The following is a 20,876-nucleotide window of genomic DNA, read 5'->3' as shown; positions in this document are numbered from 1 at the left end:
GGAGACGTTAATGAAGAGGAAAAGGAGGAATAGGGAGAAAGAGGGCTGCTGGGAGTTTGTCCCGCGCTCCCGAGTGAGCCGACCCCCTTTTGCGGTCTCCCACCTGTTGGTTCGTCATCTTCTCCGCTCAGCGCCGGCATATTTAGAGCCAGGGTCCCCGGTGCAATTCCGAACATTTTGTCGTGTCCGTCCTTTTCTCCTGCAGCTGTGTGACCGAACCCCTTTCTATTCAGTCTTGGTCTTTTCCTGAGGAGGTCTTCTTGCTTGTTCGTTATCCACTTAGGGTCATCGGGGTCTTGTCCAGTAAGGAAAATGCTCTAAATATTAGAGCTTAAAAAAAGGTGAGGGGTGAGGTGGGGAGATAGGCTGAAAGAAATCCTTTTTAAAGTGATGCCTTGAAGTGGTTTGAGTGCACCATCGTGCGAGAAGTGCATGTGTGCAAAGTGCATGTGCATGTCTTAACAAACAAGGCAGGAGTCGCAGAAGAGCGAACGCGCGTCTGGTTTGTCTCGCTTCCTCTTCGAGCACTGCACGGATCAGCTGTGGGGATAAATTACACCTTGCTCTCTCTCTCCCTCTCTCTCTCTCTCTTTCCTGACATCACCAGGTCACATGACAACCGAGAATATGCCCTCATTCGCTGCTGCTAAATTTCATCCGGTCCCTAGCGACAAACATGCACAAGCATACGTGAGAGTTCCAGTTCCATCAAGGCACGTACGGGTCAATGGCTGTCGTGCGATTGAGCTGGCACACTTGACGACCACCGCCTCCCATTTTGATTTCAACTGGGAGACACAAGGAAAGGAAGCACCTGTGCCGGAGCCTATCCCAGCTGTTTCGGGGCAGGAGGCGGGGGACACCTTCAAGCGGTTGCCAGCCAATCGCAGGGCACGCATGGGCTTTCAAAAATAAGTACAATGAATGAATAAATGGGGAGGAAAAATGGATATATCGGCCCAAATCTTGCGGCGGAACCGGCCGCTGGTTTTGCCTCTATCCAAAATTTGAATCGCCGTCGCCCGATGTGGCGACGTTAAAAATGATATCCAATCGCACGGAAGCTTTTGCATGGGCGAAAATGGACGTTCAAGACCGAGCCGCCCATCATGTGCCAGCAACACAAACACTGTGTTTTCCAACAATGCTTAACCATATTTATGATTTCATATGTACCCGTGGATGACATAGTGAAGCATGTGGTCAAAATATACCTGGACACGAGTTAAATATACGGTCACACTCAACTGAATGCCTGTCAAGATTGTACACGTATTCTTCCCCCATGCCGTCTTTCTGTAGCAACCTGCCTCTACCTTGACTGACAGTCCATCTTTTCATGGAGTGCAATTTTTTTTTTTTAAAGTGATCGGGAACTACATGTGGGATGAGGAGCCTAAGAAAGCCAAACGGCTCACATCGCAAGGAGTCCTTACGCCAAATGGTCCCATGTACGGGGGTGAGTAGCCAGCTGACAATTTTCGCGACGGATTCGGAAGCATCGTGCAGCGTAGGGCGGCCCGAACAGTACTAATGGGCACGTCTCGAGGCATTTATGACCGGTCCCAGTCCGTCCCTTGTCAGGGACGGCCAATCGGCATTGACAACGTGATTTCCACATCACTTTTTTTTTCTGCATTTGGCAGCGTGTCAGGTGTGCGGCATCTGCGTGTGACGCACACAGGTCGAGGTCACAGTAAATGATCTTTATGAAGGTCAGATATTTCTGAGCAGCTGGAGATACGGGAGCCAAGAGGAGACAGAGGATGCTACAGCTGCCTGCCTGCGGTGCTGAGAAAAGAGGCAGAAAAGGGGGTGGCGGAGGGAGGAGGGATCTTGTCACAGTGTTTCTATTTTTACTCTTCAACCTCGCTGACTGTCACACCCAGTCCTCTCCTTCTCTCTTCCTCCATCCCTCACTTGCAGAGTGGCTCAGTTGCTGTGGCAACCGCCTCCCACATCTCCCCGACAACGCCTTCCCCTCCTCACCTACACTCTCGGTCGCCCGCCCCACCCCTGCAGTGCAGATGCAGTGATGATTGCGTTGTGGCAGAGACTCAAGAGAATCTGGGCAGCCAATGGAAAGGGTGATGTGGTTGTAGAAGACGGAAAGGGCAAAAAAGAAAAAAAAAAAGATCGATAAAGGAGAAATAATAAACGCGGACAGAAAGGGAGCTAAGGTTCGGATACAAAGAAGGGAAAAAAATAATAGGAAAGAGGGGAAAAAAATTTCATGAGTCATGTTCCTGATGCAGTAGGTCAGGGATGGGCAACTGGGATCCTACGCTCCGAGTGGCCCTTTGATGAAATAATAACAATAATATTTTTTTTAAATAATAATAATAATGTTTTAAAAATTCGTGGTACTTCCAGTAGTGTCTGGTCCGCAGACCTGAAGCACTGGGCAGTTGCGGAGGAGCTCAGAGAGGTCAGGTGGGGCCAGGCCATTTCAAGATTGGAAACCAAATCTAACGGGAGCTTCAAAAGAACTCGAAAATGAGCCAGTGAAGGGATGCCAGAGTAGGAGTGAGGTGCTCCCTCCGACGAGCTCCAGTTAGGAGGCGAGCAGCAGCATGGTGGACCAACCCCAGACGCTTCATGGATGATTGACTGACTCCAAAGTCAAGTGCATGTCAGACATCCAGATGCCGAGATGCGACAAAGGAGTCGTGGACTCCTGATTGAGTGTCCATCGGCCAACGCCGTGCGTTGATGGGGCGAAAAAACTTGTGGAAAGACCCACGGGGGTGAGTGAGTATTCCTCGCTGCATCAGCGTACAATGAATTCAATCAACAAAAGTTAAATGAACAAAAGCTCGTTGATATTTTGGGCGAACGTGAACTGAACGTAGTGAATTCCTGCCTGTGGTCAAAAGAGCGCCATGTTCCATCCGTTTCACGGCTAAACACGGGCCGTTTTTTCAGGGTGCAGACAACCTTCCAGTCAAGTGCCTGTCCTGTACATGCACAATTAAAAAAAATTATAACAACAACTAGGAACTAGTTCATTTGGGGGAAGATGAACTTCATTTTGTTTTTCTAAACTATGAACTGAACAAGTTGATGAAAAACAAAATTGTGAACCGAACACTCAAGAAGTTAGTGTGGAAACGGTGATTTGCCGATGTCGCTACAGCCATGCCAGTCACGCAACGGGCAAACCGCTTTTTTCCCCGTGACAGTTCGATGCTCATTTGTCAACGCGGGCTCCCTTCTGCTGTCACGAGATGCCACGACTGGCGAACTCGAACCACAAAAGTTCATCTGCCATCAAGATATTTCAAAAGCTTTGCCATGCAAAAAAATACCGAATGGATATGAAGAGATTGCGGCAATTTCTGTGATGGAAATGCAAACCAAACAACAACAATACAGATCGAATGGATTGTATGTGAGTCGTGAGAGCTCATTGTATTACCATGATTATTCTGCGGTTAAAAAAAACAAAAGCGTGACCTGAACATGGCACAAATATGACCAATTGAAATCTCACTTACCTGGTGCTATGTTGACAGCGTCGTGAGAGTGAGAAAGAGAGAGAGAGAGAAAGAGAAAGACAATTTTAAGAATCATCACGCTTGACACACAGACACACACACACTGAAAAACTCGATTCAACTTTGAAGCAACAGATTATCACAAAAGATAAAATCAAGGAAGTGAAAAAAACGTGTGGGGTGGGGGGGGCGACAATGTCTAATTTAAAGTTGAGACACACTGCCACTTACTGGTCAGGTTGTAGTGATGAAGGGCTAAAATATCATGAAACGAAGGCTTCAATCAACGCAAAACGGATCGAGTGGAGCCGGAGCGTTCGGGCAAGAGGACAAAGCCAATTGCGACCCAGCGGGAACGTCCGTCGTGTTCGATATCAATAAAAACAGATGACAATCAACGCGAATCAGGTGCAACCTATATTTAATTGAATCCACGACAAAGACAAGGTCGTTCAAGTTCAAAGTGATCAACGTTCGTGGTTTTCAAAAATAATCACAAATTTTTTGAGTTTGATGGCTGCAAAAAGCTCGGACAGGGTCATGTTGGCCACTGGGTTACATCACCCTTTTCATTCATCCATTTTCTAATCCGTTCCATCCTCACGGGGATCGCGGGGTGTGCCGGAGCCGATCCCGGCCATCTTTGGGCAGTAGGCGGGGGACACCCTGAACCGGTTGCCAGCCCCATGGCGGGGCACCCGTAGACAAACAACCATTTGCGCTCACAATCACGCCCGGGGGCAATCGCGAGCGAGGCTTATGAGGGTGAGCGGATCAGAAAATGGAAATCAGAAAGAATTCCTACTGAAACATCGGAACTTTATTTGGTGGGAAGCAGAGGCACGTTCAATGGTGGCGGGTGTGCGCTGACTCCCTTTTAACATTGAACTGATTATTTCAGCAGAAGAAGAAGGAAAAAAAATTGCATCGTACAGTTTCGAGGTGTCCGTAATGGCAGAGATAGTTTCAAAATCGTTTATAATTGGAAAACAGTTGCGGAGACTTTTAATATCCACCGTAGCAGCGCCATCTATGTACGTTTTAATGTATTTTACCCGCCATCTCGTCTTTCAAATGACTGTCATTTCTACTTTTAGCATCCCGACCGTGCAGATGGAGAACTGCGGCTGCGACTTTCTTCTTCGCACTCCGGTGACTCTGGTGAGGTTTTCGATGGCGAGAGGGCGCTGCGGAAAGTTAGACAAGCGGTTGCCTTGAAGAGGAAGGACGGAGGAGAAAAAATTTCCCTCGGCTGATGCAGCAGTATGAAAGAGGTTACGGGTGAGGTTATGGAGCAACACAGGAGCGGCAAAGCAGAGCGGGAAACCATCAATCTCAGATGAAAGGGTTGTCAATTTGGAGGCCGGCTCAAACAAATGAGAGGCGTCCAACGGTGCTGCAAGCGTTCACCAAGTAAGTCGCTCGCCGTTAAGAAGCCTTCTGGTCAAGTCACAAAGCCTGAAGTGTTTCTTCAATCGTTTGGGCTATTGGAGGCTCGCCCGCCGGACCCTCGTCATGAAAAAACACGGCCCGAGCCGGCCCTGCCGGCCGCCAACAAAAATTGCATGCACAGCACCAGACAAATGAACGCAACTTGCTGCTGGATACAAGCATGAAGGGTTTTGGATTATTCGCCCCGTGTTAGTCATACTCTTCCCCGTCGTTCACCAACCTTCCAGCGGGGAGAGAAGTGGCGATGCGGACTCCTGCTGCTTGGGGTGTGTAAGGAGGGAGGGAGCGACCGCAGGTGGGGTGAACGCGGCGGGGGTGGCTTCGGCTTTGGCGGGACTTTTTGGCGAAGCTGGCTTCACCACCGATTCGCCGAGAGCGGAAGGAGGATCGACCGCAGTGCCGGCGATGCCGGCCGCGGGGGCGATGCGTGAGGCTGAGGGAACGAAAGGGCGAGCGTCAACGGTGAGGACCGATTCGAGGGCGGCTTTCGAATATGGGGTTTGGGCGACGGCGGAAGGGCGGGGCTTTGGCGACACGGCAAAGGTTGGAGGGGCATCCGACGCGTAGGGGTCGAGGCCAGAGGGGGGTCCTGAAGAAGGGACAGGGACATCCGTTGAGACGGACGAGGCAGCCGTGGCGAGGAGAGGCGTGTTGGTGATCGGGGTGGCGTGCTGTGAGTCGGGGGTAGAACCCGGCGGTGTCTGGAGGACCGCATCGAGAAAAGAGAACGTCTGGGAGACCGGGCTCAGATCGCCACCCGCCGTCAACGCAAAATCCCCGACCGCACTACTCTTGTCGCTCGCGTTGGCGGGGGCGCTAACGCCGGTCACGTTTCGCCGGTCGCCGGTGGACATCGGGTAATCTTGGACACTCCCGGTCTCAAAGGAGCCGAGAGACGAATCTGCTGCGAGTCCATCACGGGAGCGATTGGTCAAACCTGTCGCTATTTGCATCGGTGCAGAGGAACCTTGACCGGGGTCGGATTTTCCAGCTTTGCGGTCCAAAGCGCCAAAGTCCGTCGCCGGAGTCCAGGTCGGAGCAACGGCGGCTGGTATGGGCGACGCCGGTTGCTGGGGCGCTCCCCACTCCTCTGGAAGTCTCGCCCGACTTTTCGACTTCTTGCCTTTCACTCTCCCGCCCGCTCCGCTCTCTCGGACTTCCCACTCCAGGGCGTCTGCCTCCTCGTCATCCTCCTCCGCCTCCCGTCCACCCTGGTCCCGTTTCTCGGAATGGCCGTTTTTCTCCTGACTATCCAAGAAGCCGTATGCCTCGTCGCGTCCCTTCCTCTTCTTCTTCTTCCGCCTCTGCTGTTGCTTGCCGGCGTCACACCCTGATCGCTCAGGACTGAGGGGTTCAGAAGTGGAGGAAGTGGGGCTGCTGTCTTCCACCGAGCCGCTGGGAGAAGAAAGGGGGGGAGCTGCCGAGGGGGGAAGGTTTCATAAGAGCAGGAACCAGTCACATACCGTGTCGGAAATCAAAATCAACCCGCAAAAAGAAGCTCGTCGTGACCCAAAGTCTTTTTTGACTTCCTGGGTTTTGCTCTTTTAAAACGACTCGGATGTCATACGCATCCGGTCTCATTTCATTTTGTCTCCTTCACGTGACAACACGATATCACACGGCCTGCTGTATACCTTTTCAGGTTAGGGTTTTTTTTTTTTTTTATTGGGGGGGCGGGAGCAGAGAATGCTTGGACCTTAAAACGCATTTGCTCGTTGGAGTGCCACTATGGTCACATCGGCCTGTCGCTATACCGACTTATCATTCAATGAGACATAAATGGAGATGATCGTTTTTTGGGGACAGGAGAAATGGTCATTTGCACGCGTGTTTGTTTCCACAAATCAACAGACACTCACGCTGCTTTCCTCTCCTGTCTCTCAACTAACTTGTTCGCATCTGTAGGAGTCTGCGCTCACAAGCGCGCGCACACACGAGGACGGTGCTCTTTTTGTCATTGCTCTTGTTTTTACATCTTAAATATCAAATGAAAGATAAATATAAAACGTTTTGAGTCACGTTGAAATGACCTCATCATTAGCAGCGCGGGCCAGCATGACAAAAGTCTCCGAAGCGGCAAGACACGACGGAGCCAAATAGGCAGACCGAGTATCACAGTGTGAATTCAGTTTTGACACACGCGATTCAAAAATTCATGCGTGCTGGGAGCATCACCAAATACAATGAGCCGTTGCGACACATGCAATGACAAAAAAACAAAAAAAGAGGAGGAAAAAAAAAACCCAGCTCCTGTTCAACACAATGTCTTGGAATACCTAACACGAACGAGGGCAAGACAAGCAATCCATGCAAATGGTGACAAAAATAAACAAATAATGTTTTGCACATTAACTTCCTTGAAACGATCCAATCATTGTTTTCTCACTCTCCGGTCTGCAATCGGAGTAGATATGAAACCTCTAATTCTCTGGATCCAGATGCTTTTATTTTATTTTATTTTTTTAATTAAGGAAAGGTAAAGTCTGGATCTGGATCCAGACAATTTTATTTTGTGCAACCACAAAATTAAATGGAGAAAAATTCAATGCACTGTTTTTTTTTTTTTCAGTGGCGTATATCTATTTGAAAAACAGAAACGAAATATCACTTGGACACCTAAACCGGAATGGGGGCACACTTTGAAAAACAGAAACGAAAAACGAAATATCACTTTGACACCTAAACCGGAATGGGGGCACAAAAAAAGGACAAACAGATCGAAAATGAAAATAGAGAACGCTAAAAACAAACAAACTCATCCTCCCTCTCCTCACTTTCTCTTTTCAGCTCAAACTGTGGTGTCCAAACTAAGGCCCGGGGGCCATTTGATATGGGCCACAAGGTTAGTTTCAAAAGGTGAAGATGGCCACCCCCCAAAAAATCCTCAACATTTTCCTTGACACCTTCAACAGAAAGTTGATGGAATGAACAATACCATACAAACAATATCAAATGGCTTTCTTGACTGACTTTAGCGTGTTTCAAAAAAGTAGCCCTTTTGTCCCTTTCATCCTTCCATTTTTCTATTTCTCCAACAAAAAAGTTTAGACACCCCTGATCTAAAATATCTTACCTTCTATCATCTGCAGCCTGTCTTTAGGTCTTATATCATAGGATAAAAAAATATATTTTATATATATAAAATAAACAAAATCAAGGAAACCGTTTCACTTCATTGATTGTTTGCTCTTTTGCGTGTGATTGTCCTGCTAGAAAGAGTTCAAGCAGGAGTGGGAGTATTCAGGTATTGAATGGATGGCACATGACCAAAATACGCGGTACTGTTCCAGCGCAGCTTGTTTCAAAACAGTGTCGTGAACATTGGATTAATTATATAAAATAAACAAAATCAAGGAAACCGTTTCACTTCATTGTTTGTTTGCTATTTGGCGTGTGATTCTCCTGCTAGAAAGAGTTCAAGCAGGAGTTGGGAGTATTCAGGTATTGAATGGATGGCACATGACCAAAATACGCGGTACTGTTCCAGCGCAGCTTGTTTCAAAACAGTGTCGTGAACATTGGATTAATCTGATATGTATTCATCATGGGGAAATATGATGCCATTTGTCAACAGTGGTCGATGATCATGTCATTGTAATGCTTCCAATTCTCCTTTGGCTCTCTAATTTCAATAGACCGAGTTTGGCCTCTTGTTTGTTCTTAATGCTACACAAAGCACTCGGCTGTGGGGTTCCAATAAATAAATGAGAAGATGCAGGGAAACTAAAGCGAGGCTGTAAAGATGATGTAAAGACAGGACTGCAAATGCTCAGTCGCAATGAAAAGGCTGCCCTCTGCTGGCCAAAGTATTTCCTTGGCGATGACGCCTCGACGCTGCTCATGACATTGCCTTCGCTGGGGGTCGACCGGCACAAGAGGCAACGATGAGATTTGCCCTTTTCATTTCGGAATTTCAGGCCGGGCACGTTTATGACAAGCAGGTGCTGCAGATGCAGTTTCACGACTTACTGTAACCCTTTCGGGGACAGCTTATCATGTTATCAGGTGACGGGGTGCGCGAAAAGGGTTCGGGTCCACCTTCAGGCCGGGCACGTTTATGACAAGCAGGTGCTGCGGATGCAGTTTCACGATTTTGTACGCTCACTTGCCGTAACCCTTTCGGTGACAGCTTATCATGTTATCAGGTGACAGGGTGCGCGAAAAGGGTTCGGGTCCACTGTCCTTTGGGCCCCAGAATCCCACCTGCGACCAACCCGTTGCTGTTACCTGCACTGCGATCCAAAGAATGGATTCCCGGTCCGCCGGAAGAAAATGGCTCATTTGGTTTGAAGGGATTGATGCCACAGGGGAGACTGACGTTTTGCGGCTCCGAAGCCAGGAGCCCGATGGTTTTCTGCGCGTCCGCGGCCTTTGCCATCCCCACCTGGCCGAGGGTGGAGTGCACGTTTGTCTGGAACGGCGGCAAGCTGGAACCCGCATTGCCGCTCATTCCGGACTGAGAGAATCCTGGAGGAGAGAAAAGCCAAAACGTGTTCGTCAGGCATCCTTGAACCGGTCACACTCACAGTCCCGCGGCTCCTTAGAATAATTTCTCATTTGGCGGTACCTGGTCTAACATCTATTTCAGAGCAACAAATGTTTGGGAATCGCTTTCATGAAACGCTTGCACAAAACAAATCCATTTCTAATTCTGTTGGTTGCATTTCATTTGACTTTGCAACGGAGGGGAAAGATGAGATGCAAAATAAGAGAACCTAGAAATGAGTCGGGCGTGCTGGTGTCCCTTGTCTTGTTCTGGTTCCACCGGTCACTCGTCCCGCCAGTCATAGGACCTCAGAAAGCAAAAGCCAGGTAGACAGATTGAGAACGTTTCTTATCATTGACAGCCATGCGAACCCCCACCAATTTGCGCTTTGCTATTCATGGTTGATCTTCGGTTATTCCCCGGCTATTCACTGAAAGAGTCACCTCTTCAACGTTTTCTTGTGCTTTTTCTGCAATACGTGTCAACCAATGGTGAAAGGATACACGTATCCGGATTGAAAATAGCACTTTGTTTGACATGCAGGGAAACCTTCTCTCTGGCGCATCAACATGAAACAATGCGTTTTTGGGCAATATGGCTGCCCATATACACATATACAGTATATACACAGTATATTCATTTTTATTTTTTGACTCATTTTTCAAAATAAACACAAAACACCGAAGTCGCAAAAATATGAAGCGCAAATTGGTGAGGGATCATTGCATTAAGTGCCAAATAAATGATTTTGCATGAAGAAACTCTTACCAGACAGGTAGTCGGAAGCGAATGCTGGCTGTCCAGGTGGGTCTTGGCGCCCACCTGGTAACATCACCGATGAAGTCATCCCGAGTCCTGTCGAAGAAAAACACGTCATCAAGAAGGAGACAGTTGACAGTGTCTGGGTGGAATTCTCTCCCAAGCTCCTGACTTCAGCCACTTCGGAGGCCACCGGGGGCAACAGTTTCCTTCAGGCATTTGCTCACTGGCGTCATTGTGGAAGAGGGAAACAAGCTTGTCATGCTCAAACACTTTTTGTCCCTCTTATTGAACTCATCCCCTGATAAGATCCAAACATGAAGTTTGTCACTTGCACATCAAATATTTTTCCAAAACTGGCTACACCAGCAAGTAAGTGTGTGTCTCTCTCTATTTCTCTCTCTGTCGTGTGAGTATTTGTGCATCTTTGACAATGACACATGCCGACAAAACATGTCGCTGAAGGGCCCATCGTCATGGTTACACCAGAAGAGGACGACAGCATCAGCGGCTCCTTCGGCCACACTAGCTCTTGGCAGTAGTGTCTCAGAATCATCACAGTTGGTTGCGTTGTTGAAGGACATACCAGTGAGACACACACACACACACACACACACACAGTGACACAAATGGTATACAATTATGGGCATATTGCTGCCCAAGATGCAAAACCTCTTATCAGGTTTGCACACACACACACACACACACACACACACACACACCCAACCCACACACACACACAAATGTTATACAATTATGGGCATATTGCTGCCCAAGATGCGAAACCTCTTATCAGGTTTGTGGGCAGATTGTCTGATTTCAATCAAGTCAGATGATGAGGCATTCGAGGCAAGGTTGCTATTATTCAATATTTTTAACATAGTACAGCGGTTATACAGTCGGAAAAAAAAAAGTTATGTGTCCTCAAAAGCATGTCTTTCAGAAGGTTTGTCAAGGAAAGTGCTTTTTTGGGAGGGATTGTTTTTTGGGGGCGTCAATATTTTTAACATAGTACAGCGGTTATACAGTCAGAAAAAAAAAGTTATAATGTGTCCTCAAAAGCATGTCTTTCAAAAGGTTTCTCAAGGAAAGTGCTTTTTTGGGAGGGATTGTTTTTGGGGGGCGGGGGGATGACGGGCGGTTGGGAGCTTTCGGCACGCATATGTGAGAATGGCTGAAGAAGTCCAACGATGAATACTGTACTCGGCTGTCAGCACCTCGCTTCAGCTTATGACGAGACGCCGGACATGGCGCACATAATCGTGATGTGGCGTACAATATTTAAAAAGTGACTTGAACAAAAGGGGAAATATTGGGGAGTACACGGAGCAACTTGGACAGATGCTACGTTTGCTGACTGCAAAGTGAGTAGCTGATGAGCAAACATGATGTCATTAGTTAAGTCAACCAGCAATTTTTCTTGACAACAATAGGCTCCATGCAACCCCACTAGTCTAAAACACGGCATTTGGATTAATATCACATTGGTGGAATATGAGTTCAGCGTTTTTGTTCATCTCAGTGGGCGGCCATTTTGACACTTGCTGTTGACTGAAAATAAATTCACAGTTTCTCAGGGCTCAGGTAACAACCAGTCATGGCTCTGCTTCAGAAAACTGGCCTAAGAATAACACAGCATATTATTTAAAACAAAACAAAAAGAAACAAAAAAAAAAAAACACCGTGGCAGCAGTGAAAATTGTTAATGCAGGACCTGGACGACTTAGTTTGAATAATGGAAAAATGAATTCCGTGTTCTACCAGAAAATTTGGTGGGTATACGTGATTTGCTGCATGCCTGCATGAAAAGTTTCAATTGGGCTGTGTAAATGTATATATTAAAAAAAAAAAACAAAAAAAAAACTTGGAGTACCAGTGATTAGGATCCTGGGAAACAATCCATATCACACACGAACAGGAGAGGTAAAAAGGCCAAAAAGATGGTCAGCGTGTAAGGGGCTAAAGACATGGCACCCACATACACACCGAAGGTGGGGGCAGCACAGCTCTGGATCGAGTGAGGACAGCTGTCATTCTCCAGGCTCAAGGTCAAACTCCTCCTTTTAAGCCCAACTACATTTCTGCATCACTAAACTGAAAGCCCTTCGTACGTTTCTCATGCAAGTAAAAGCTTCCAAAGTGGGGTAGGACCCCCAAAATAGATAGCCTCTGTGTGGGTGGGAGTGAGTGGTTTTAGATCAACATCATGTACTGCAGTATTTCGTAAGATGCAAAGCTGACCTTTTCTGTTTGAATCACAGTGCAGGTATGCGTTTACAGAGTAATACCGAAAGGCTCTTGAAAAGCCTAACCTGTAGAGATTTGCAGATATGATTCTGTTCGGGCACGGAGCTCAGAGAGGTAAGGTGGGGCCAGGCCATTTCCAGATTTGAAAACAAATCTAATAAGATCTTCAAAAGAACTTGAAAATGAGCCAGTGAAGGGATGCCAGCGTAGGAGTGAGGTGCTCCCTCTTACGAGTACCAGTCAAGAGGTGAGCAGCGGCATTCTGGACCAACTGGAGATGTTTGATGGAGGATCGGCTGACTCCAAAGTCAAGTGCATCGCAGTAACCCAGCTGAGATGTGATGAAGGCATGAAGGACCGTTTCAAAATGTTCACCAGAGAAAGGAGAGGCTTGACTTGAGCCAGCTGCCATAGATGAAAGAAGCAGGATTTGACAACGGCGACAATTTGCAGGTCCAATTCCAAAAATCGCTGTCCAATGTCAGACCCAAGTTGAAGAGACTGTTGGCTTCGGATAAGGAGTCGGGGGGCCCACGTCCGCAGGTTGGCTTGTCCGACCAAACGCCATCACTTCTGACTTCTTTTCGTTGAAATTCAAGAAACTCAAGTGCCATCCGGATCTTGATTTGCTCCAGACAGGATCAAAGTGGTCCCACCATATCTGCTGGGCTCAGCGCACTTTGGTAGCCGTCTTAGTTATGAGCTCTGACAGCTTAGGACAAGGTGCGTGGATGGCTGTGCGTGTGGAGTTGTGTGTGAGTGGGCGCATGACAGGAGCAAACGCTAACAGCTTGAATGACTGTCAGGGTGCTGATGCTGAAGTTCCACTCTACTGCAGTCACATGCGATTGCCGTGTGTATCACGTACACACGCATCCATACACAGAGATGACCAGCCAAAAGAAACCTCCACACAGCGGAGAGCAACAAAACCGCTGGACAGAAAATCAGAATGACGGTTTCCTCAACAGCACCGCTGACCTCCCACAACACATGGTGAGACATTTGGCAAATCCTAGCGATCACGTTTACCCTGCGGCTGTATGTGACATTTTGCACAGAAACTAAGCGATGACTTTTAGTCAACATCCAGTGGTTGCATGATCCGTCTTGGAATCATATACTGTACCGGCAACACCATCGGCCAAAGGTTGTGTGCAATGACACACAAAATAAGCTGTTTTCTTTTTCTTCACACAGAAAGAAACACTTTCAATCAAAACAGCATTTCCTTAAGTGCCTGTAGTGACTCACCACTCTTGCCGTCCTTTCCATCCAGTAAAGGTCGGTAGTCACTTTTGGTCATCGTCTCTCCCACCTTGTCGTCATAGCTCTCTTTCTCCAGCGCGCTCATAAAGTCTCTCTTCATCAGAGCCTCTGCAGGGGCTCCACCTGGGACACCACCTCCACCCCCACCCAGAGCATCTCGCAGGCTCAGGTCCATAGTCTTCTAAGTGAGGAGATAAAATGGAGACACACGCAAACACACACACACACACACACACACACACACACACACACACACACACACACACACACGCTTGTTAATCTTACTTGGAATGGGGCTATTTTTTAACTTTCAAAACTCAAATGCATTTCGAGAGCAATTTAAAAACAACCACGGCTGTATACCAAGTGCACATGGAGCAAAATAATTCAGACAACAAACAGTCGAAAGCACAAAAACAGTCAAACTAAAAATCACGTCTCATGCTGAGTCAAAAGCCAAAGACTAAAAATGAGTTTGAAGAAGAGTTTTAAAGAAGGGCAGGCAGGGGGCTTGCCGAACGTTCATTCCAAAGAGGGGGAGCGGCCACGGAATAGGCTCCCCATCCCCTCGGTGGTATAGGGAACAAACAGCCCATAGTCCACAAAATTAAAAACTTTTCATACATTGTCACAAAACATGTGAAATGATACAAATATAAGGTATAAATTGTGTCCTGACACTTTGACACCGTAACCTCGAAACAAACTTCTCATTCTTTTGGACAACTGTTTTTTTTTTGGGGGGGGGTGGGGGGGTCCAATCCCTCCAGTAAGCCTCCCAGCGCAACAAGTTGTCATTGTATCAACTACAGAAGACAAACACACACACACACACACACACATACACACACCCATATACAATGGCCAGCAGCCAGTTTGAAGGCATGCAGTAGTGTCGTCAGGGAACTGTAAGCCATTGTTTTAGGGAAATGGCGCAGCACGGAAGAGACCAATTGTCAATGTATTTTTTCCACTCCTCTGTCTTCTTCAGCAGAGAATGAAATAATGGCTCATGAAACCATTTCATTATTCTAACATCTAAAGGAGGTTGTCCTGAAGAGGCAGTGGCTAACCTTCATAATGCTCTCAGCGTATTAGTCTGGAATAATTCATCAGTCCGTTGGAACAGTTTCATAATCTAAAATATTCAGTGGCCTGAATTTAGAGCTAATTAATTGTCTCTCGTTCATTCTGCACAGGTTTGCTTTTTTTCCAAGTGCAATATACATATATTTGTAAGAAACTACTGTATTTGTGTGTGCTATCAACTAAATAAAATATAAGGGAGCAGATACAGTGAGAACAGCGGAGGCCCCAGAAGTGAACCCTGTGGAACACCACATGACAAGTGGGCATTTCGTGACCAAGGCTAACACAAAAAGTTGCTGTCAGCTAAATAGGACCTGGACAGTACATTCAGGAACCATCTTTGAATTTTAAGACCACCTCCATAAAACTTTGATTTATGACGATGATTATGAGAACCATTGTTCTTAGAACCAAAATGTTGTAGTGGAGTGGATGTGAAGACAATGTTTGAATAACATCTCAGATCTCAGAAGACAATAACTGCCATTAGAAAAGGTCAAGCTCCTTCAACTGTATTGTACTGTACAAGCAAGTACATACCATAATATGCTCATCTCCTTGTGGTACACATAAACTACATTAGATTTGGTTACCATGGTAGAAATATTTGGCTATATTAAGCCTCTTTCAATAGCAGTTCTCTGTAGCGGGTGGCATTATGATGTAACCGGTGGCAAGCAAAAACCTGTGCATGTCTAAAGTGGGTGAGGAAGGGGTTGGGGGGAGAGAGAGAGAGAGAGAGAGAGAGAGAGAGAGAGAGAGAGAGAGAGAGAGATGTGGAGGAGGAGTTGTAAGACAGCTGTTGAGCTCTGAGAGATTAAAAACTATCCCGGTATTCACAATCCCTGGCTTCCAGCATCCGCCACCTCTCCCGCTCTGAACCCAAGCGCCTGCTACATAATCATCTCATCCTCTAAAGCACTGGGAGCTCTCACGCAAACTACGCACATGCACATCAACACACACAGCAGGCAGTCTTTGGAGGAGAAAATATTCTGCTGCACCTTTTGTCGACAGGGGACTACTTTTCTCAATTGCATGCATTCGATTCATTCAAGGGCAGCTGTTTAACATGCTACCAAACATTTATTTCAGCGTGCAATGAGCTCTTGTAGGGCCTGCTTCTAAAATCAATCAGGTGACACCGTTCCCGCTTGCCATTGTCCTCACAACCTCATGATATAATCACACCGTCATGATACAGTCGGTGTTAGGTTGAGATGAAGCAGATTTATCAAAACAATTATGAGGTAGCATGTTTCATTCAGAGCGCATCCAAGTGTCTTAAAAAGGTCAGAGTCGAAAGGATTAGTTTTGAAAACAGTTAGTTACCGGCTATCCAGAGGTTCGCCGGGCTAAGTGATGAGTCGTTGTACAACATCCGTGGTCTTAGCCGGTGATGTAACGGCAATGAACGGAGAGGTTCGTGGCCCCCAGGAGAAGCTCTTTTCTGCTTTCATGGGATTATATTCATTGGAGAAGCAAGAAAGAGGCAGTACACTAGAAGCCTGATGATGGGCTTGTTACACCTGGCATATATGTAGCAACATTTCAGAAAAAGAACATCACACCAATAGTCAAACGAGGTGGTGGTGCTTTGATGATCTGGGGCCGCTTGCTTATGCAGGGCCTGGACCAAGTGTTGCGATTGATGGAAAAATGAATTCGGGCAGTCAGTCACCAGAGTGACTCAGCATCTCATCAAGGTGTCCTTCTTGACAGGCACAAGCGCTGACACGCACGCACACACGCAAACACGCATGAGGCTGTCCGGGAATGAAAACTGTATAGATATTTTATTCAACCTGCCGACAGACTCATTTCTTAAAACTTATGTCAGCGGTATGGATGTCACAATGTTTGCTGCTGAAGGCCATGGTGGATACAGAAGCACGGGCCGGCCACGTCATTTTATGTGGCCGGCAAAAGCAAATCATGCATGTCAAGTTGCGTGATCCTTGCTTAAATCTGTTCCGAAATGTCAAATTGTGAAGTGAAATAAAAAAATATAATGTTGCAATCATTTTATTCCTCTCTCTACACTCACTTGTACAATAATTGAGCAACCAACAAACAGCTGACTTCAAAACAAGTCATCCATCAATTTGTTGTGTACAAGTCGTAACGCGATGAGACGATGACGTAACCCTTTGTTCTGTTTCACTGTCGCAAAGGCCTTCCGAGGGAAGACGTGACTCCAAAGTGGCCCGCGACAAAAATGCGCCAGACGCCCGCCCCAGCACTCAGTGATAACCGCACGTTCCGGCGATGAGGTTCCGCAATCCACCGACGACTGGGGCCTTAAAAATTGTCTTTTGGGAACAATGCGGCTGTTTGATCACATCCCCGTTGTACTGCCTGTCCCTGCCTGATACACTGCTGTACTGAATAAGGGAGCACATTTCCCGTACAAGCAAGCTAGTAAAACAGACAAAGCTGCCTTTGTTTTGTCTTGCAACACCAAGAGATAGGCCTACGACTGCCTTTTTATTCGCTCACCTAATACAAAGTACATGACTCAGACCCCATGGATGATCGGCAAAAATCGTGGGCTGGGCCAAGTGTACTCCATGACCCCAAACAAACCGCTTGCCCGCTTGATTGGTAATCTGAGAGGGATTGAATATAATCTCACCAATCCCCACAGTACAAATTATATATCATCATGTCAAAAGACGCATCACATATTAGTCCGCGGGCCCTGTGGATTTACGTTGTCGTTTGCTGAGCCGGTGGGAGTCAAACGTTATTGGGAAAAAAGGATACGATGGCTTTGCACTTGCTGCAAATGTCCACGTTATTTTACAATATTGTATTTTCTTTCGTAAATGAACTGCTCGGCCTGGCCGATCAGAGATGCCGTTAAGGCGGTGATATCTGTCTTGACCAAAGAGAACTGCTGTACTCTCTGCCACGCGCGGGCTCGTTTTTCAGGATTTGTGCTTCAGTGGCGACGATTTAGAGGGCAGCCAGGTTGAAGTTTTCCTCAAAATGACATGAAATGAATGGCCATTTTTTTTCTGATGTGTTCTCTGTGCATTTATAAAGTAGAAGAGACGACAAACTAAATCAAATATCCATTCATCCATCCATGATCTAAACCGCTTTGTCCTCACGAGGGTCGGGGGCATGCCGGAACCTGCCCCGGCTGTCTTCGGGCAGGAGACACGGGACACCCTGAACCGGTCGCCAGTCCATCGCAGAGCACACGCAGGCGAACCACCGTACGTGCTCACACTCGCACCTCGGGACCATTTCGAGTGTTCCATTCACTTGTCATGCACGTTTTTGGAACATGGGAGGAAACCGCATGACGAACGACTCAGAGTCTTTGTGCATGCGACCAATGAGAGCTCCAGTGGATCTAGCTGATTAGGTTCCCCCACCCGGTCAGCTGTTTTTTCAGACATGTCACAAGGAAGCAGTGACAGTTCAGACGAAGGCTGCTGTGACAGCTGAAAAACTGCCAGCTAGGTAAGAGGGTTTTTTCTTCACGAAAAAAAAGACCATGGCGCTACCCATCGCAATGTTTTTGTCTAGTTTGAAAACCTCAGCTACGCCGTCAGCGCCTCCAGCAGAAGAGTCTCCGAGTGATGCGAAAGCCTGTACGAGTCAAGCGAGAGCCGCAAGCCCCTTCACCTATCTCAGAAGGCAATGTTGCCGAATTTTAATTACTGGAGAAGGTTTTGTAATTAAAAATTGAAGTCAATCCGTGTACTGTAGCAATCTTTGTCTTCAGTATGTCAAGTACAAATAATGTGGACATATTTTAAACATTCTGTGACCCACATAGAGAAAAATTCCTCATTCCAAATACTACCTTGCGGTTTTCACCTTTCGCGGGCGGATTCTGGTCCCCTTTTCCGAACACGGCCACGTCCCCATTTCTGAGAGGGTGTGCGCACTTGTGCAACCACATCATCTCAGTTGTTTGTTTTGAATGCCCCTACGCGAAAATCCATCACACATTTGAGAAAGTCACAAAGGAAATTTGGCGTTTTACTTTTGTACATTTCTCAAGCATCCATCCTGGAAGTGACGCTGCCGCTTCAAGATGCGTTTCATCGACGACGACAATGTCTGCAATCTTTTCACTCTTGACATATACACGAGAATGGCCCCAGTCCACGATCTCTCCCTTCATGTAACAAGAGAGACATCTCGATGGACAAAACAATGTGTAGGCCTCCTAATCCTCACAGAGAGGATACAGGATGTGAGAACGTGCCTTTGTGCGTGTTGAGGGGCATCATGGACGACAACATCGCCACAAAAATTCGCCCTCTTTACCTGAAGGCTGCATAGGAAGAGAAAACGATTTATATGACCAGAAGAGACGTCATTGAATAAAAGCAGGAAAGTCGATGGAAATGCAGTCCGGGATCTCTCATTTTGAGATTTCGTGGCCAACACGTACACATCGCATTTATGCCTTTTTTGGGGGGGGGGGGCAGAAAATCAGAAGCTCCGCAGCCTCATCAATTTCAACATGTGCGTGGATCAGCAGCACCGTAACAAAGAGGAACGAATTCAAGGATCTCCGCAGGAGACAGACAACACGCCCACCATACCATGATCTGCCATCGTAGATGGGGAAACGTCGTACGCGTACGACAAATACATCTCGCGACACCGCCATCTGATGTCCTACGAATAGGCCGCATCCATATTGGTTAAACACCAGACCCCCAAACTGTATTGTCATCGTTGTCGCACGCATTTCATCACTTCGTTCAAAGGATGGTGCAGAGCGCTACAGATAAACGGGATTTCACACGCGATGACGTGACAGCACGACTGGTACAAAATGAAGAAATAAACTCACTTACGGTGCAGGTGCGTCTTGTTTTCTCGTGGCGTGTTTGTGGCTGTCAGTCAGAGGGAGATTAAAATATCTTTCCACCTTTCTCTGCTCAAAAAAAAAAATGGTGCCAACTGAGAAGTCAGATCCGCCCACAATAGCCGCTCGAACCAATCGGAAGCACAGAAGAGAAAAGCAATTCGGACGGTACTGTTGCCTTCAAATACACTCGTACAAACGACTATTTCCCCGAACGTAACATCCAGGTGCGAAGATTCAGTTTTCGAATTTGGGAGTACGGACTGTCGTCGGGTGACAATTTCTCATTATTCATTTGATGTCTTCATCAATCAGCCATCAAACACAAAGTGGGAGAAACTATTTTTGCCTCTAAAATGGAATTGTCTTCCCGACCGTGTTTTGAAGAGAAATGGTGTTGTTCTTTGAATCATAAATGGTTCATTCTTTGAATTCTTTGAATACAGAGAGAGAAAGTATATAAACCAATGTATTAGTAGTCAAGGCACCTATTTTTCTGACGAGCTCCCTTCTCGCTCTGCTCACCTTCACCTTTTTTTTAACTAACTGTGCAGCCCATGACAAATATCGTTTTTAATGTTTTTTTTTTTTGTCCTGTCGTGGGCCACTGAAAAATGGACGGGCAGGGTGCAAATGGCCCTCGGGCCATCGGTTGGACACCCCTGCTATAGAGTATAATATAAAGTAGGCCACACAGGCCAGATGTTGGAGATCTGTCGACCAATCCAGAGGAGTCTCCAGTGGACCTCATTCATGTGGTGTTGATGACCTAAATAAGGAAGAACCCCTGCAGTTCTGGAGCTTAGTTTAGAGATTGACACAGTAAAATGTCGCATGGATCATTTTCAAAAGCCTCCTAAAACTCAAAAAATGCATTCAAGCCAAATGGGGTATCGTATTGAAACTGGAATTTACAAAGAGATTGTCTAGACTCGAGAAGTGCCACGACATTTTCACCGATTCACAATGAAATAATATCGATCTTAAAAAAGCGAGCGAGCTTTGGGGGATTGGGAAATTTTGGGTCAGTGATGTTGCCTGCCAAAACCAACCCAGGGGGTGCGGCGGAATGAAAGATTTGGAGGGGCGTGTGGGGAAAGTTGTCGGAGGGATTTGCAGTGAGGCTGTGCAGGGGGTGTCTGGGTTAGATTTTGGGACTAGACACGACTGGGGTATTGGGGATGCTCGATGAGATTATTTGACCTGGAAAAATAGACTGAGGTCTACACAAGGAACC

At 46.9% G+C, this 20,876-nt stretch overlaps 1 protein-coding gene across 1 annotated transcript in view; it reads right to left on the bottom strand.

Annotated features, from left to right (window-relative positions):
* The window catches only part of LOC109515474 (microtubule-associated protein 4-like), a 33,677-nt gene extending 13,915 nt beyond the window's left edge, over positions 1–19,762 (bottom strand). The window contains exons 1-7 of the mRNA XM_019869270.1: positions 19,629–19,762; positions 13,696–13,888; positions 10,204–10,290; positions 9,665–9,742; positions 9,177–9,416; positions 5,170–6,366; positions 3,498–3,503 (exon numbers count right to left, since the gene is read on the bottom strand). Of these exons, the coding sequence (XP_019724829.1) occupies positions 3,498–3,503; positions 5,170–6,366; positions 9,177–9,416; positions 9,665–9,742; positions 10,204–10,290; positions 13,696–13,885 (1,798 nt within the window). The 5' untranslated portion in view covers positions 13,886–13,888; positions 19,629–19,762. The remainder of the gene's footprint in view (positions 1–3,497; positions 3,504–5,169; positions 6,367–9,176; positions 9,417–9,664; positions 9,743–10,203; positions 10,291–13,695; positions 13,889–19,628) is intronic.
* Positions 19,763–20,876: the final 1,114 nt, after the last annotated feature.

Source organism: Hippocampus comes, unplaced genomic scaffold (genome assembly GCF_001891065.2).
Source record: "Hippocampus comes isolate QL1 unplaced genomic scaffold, H_comes_QL1_v1.1 scaffold117, whole genome shotgun sequence".
Taxonomy (NCBI): domain Eukaryota; kingdom Metazoa; phylum Chordata; class Actinopteri; order Syngnathiformes; family Syngnathidae; genus Hippocampus; species Hippocampus comes.
This window is presented reverse-complemented; position numbering and strand designations above follow the sequence as displayed.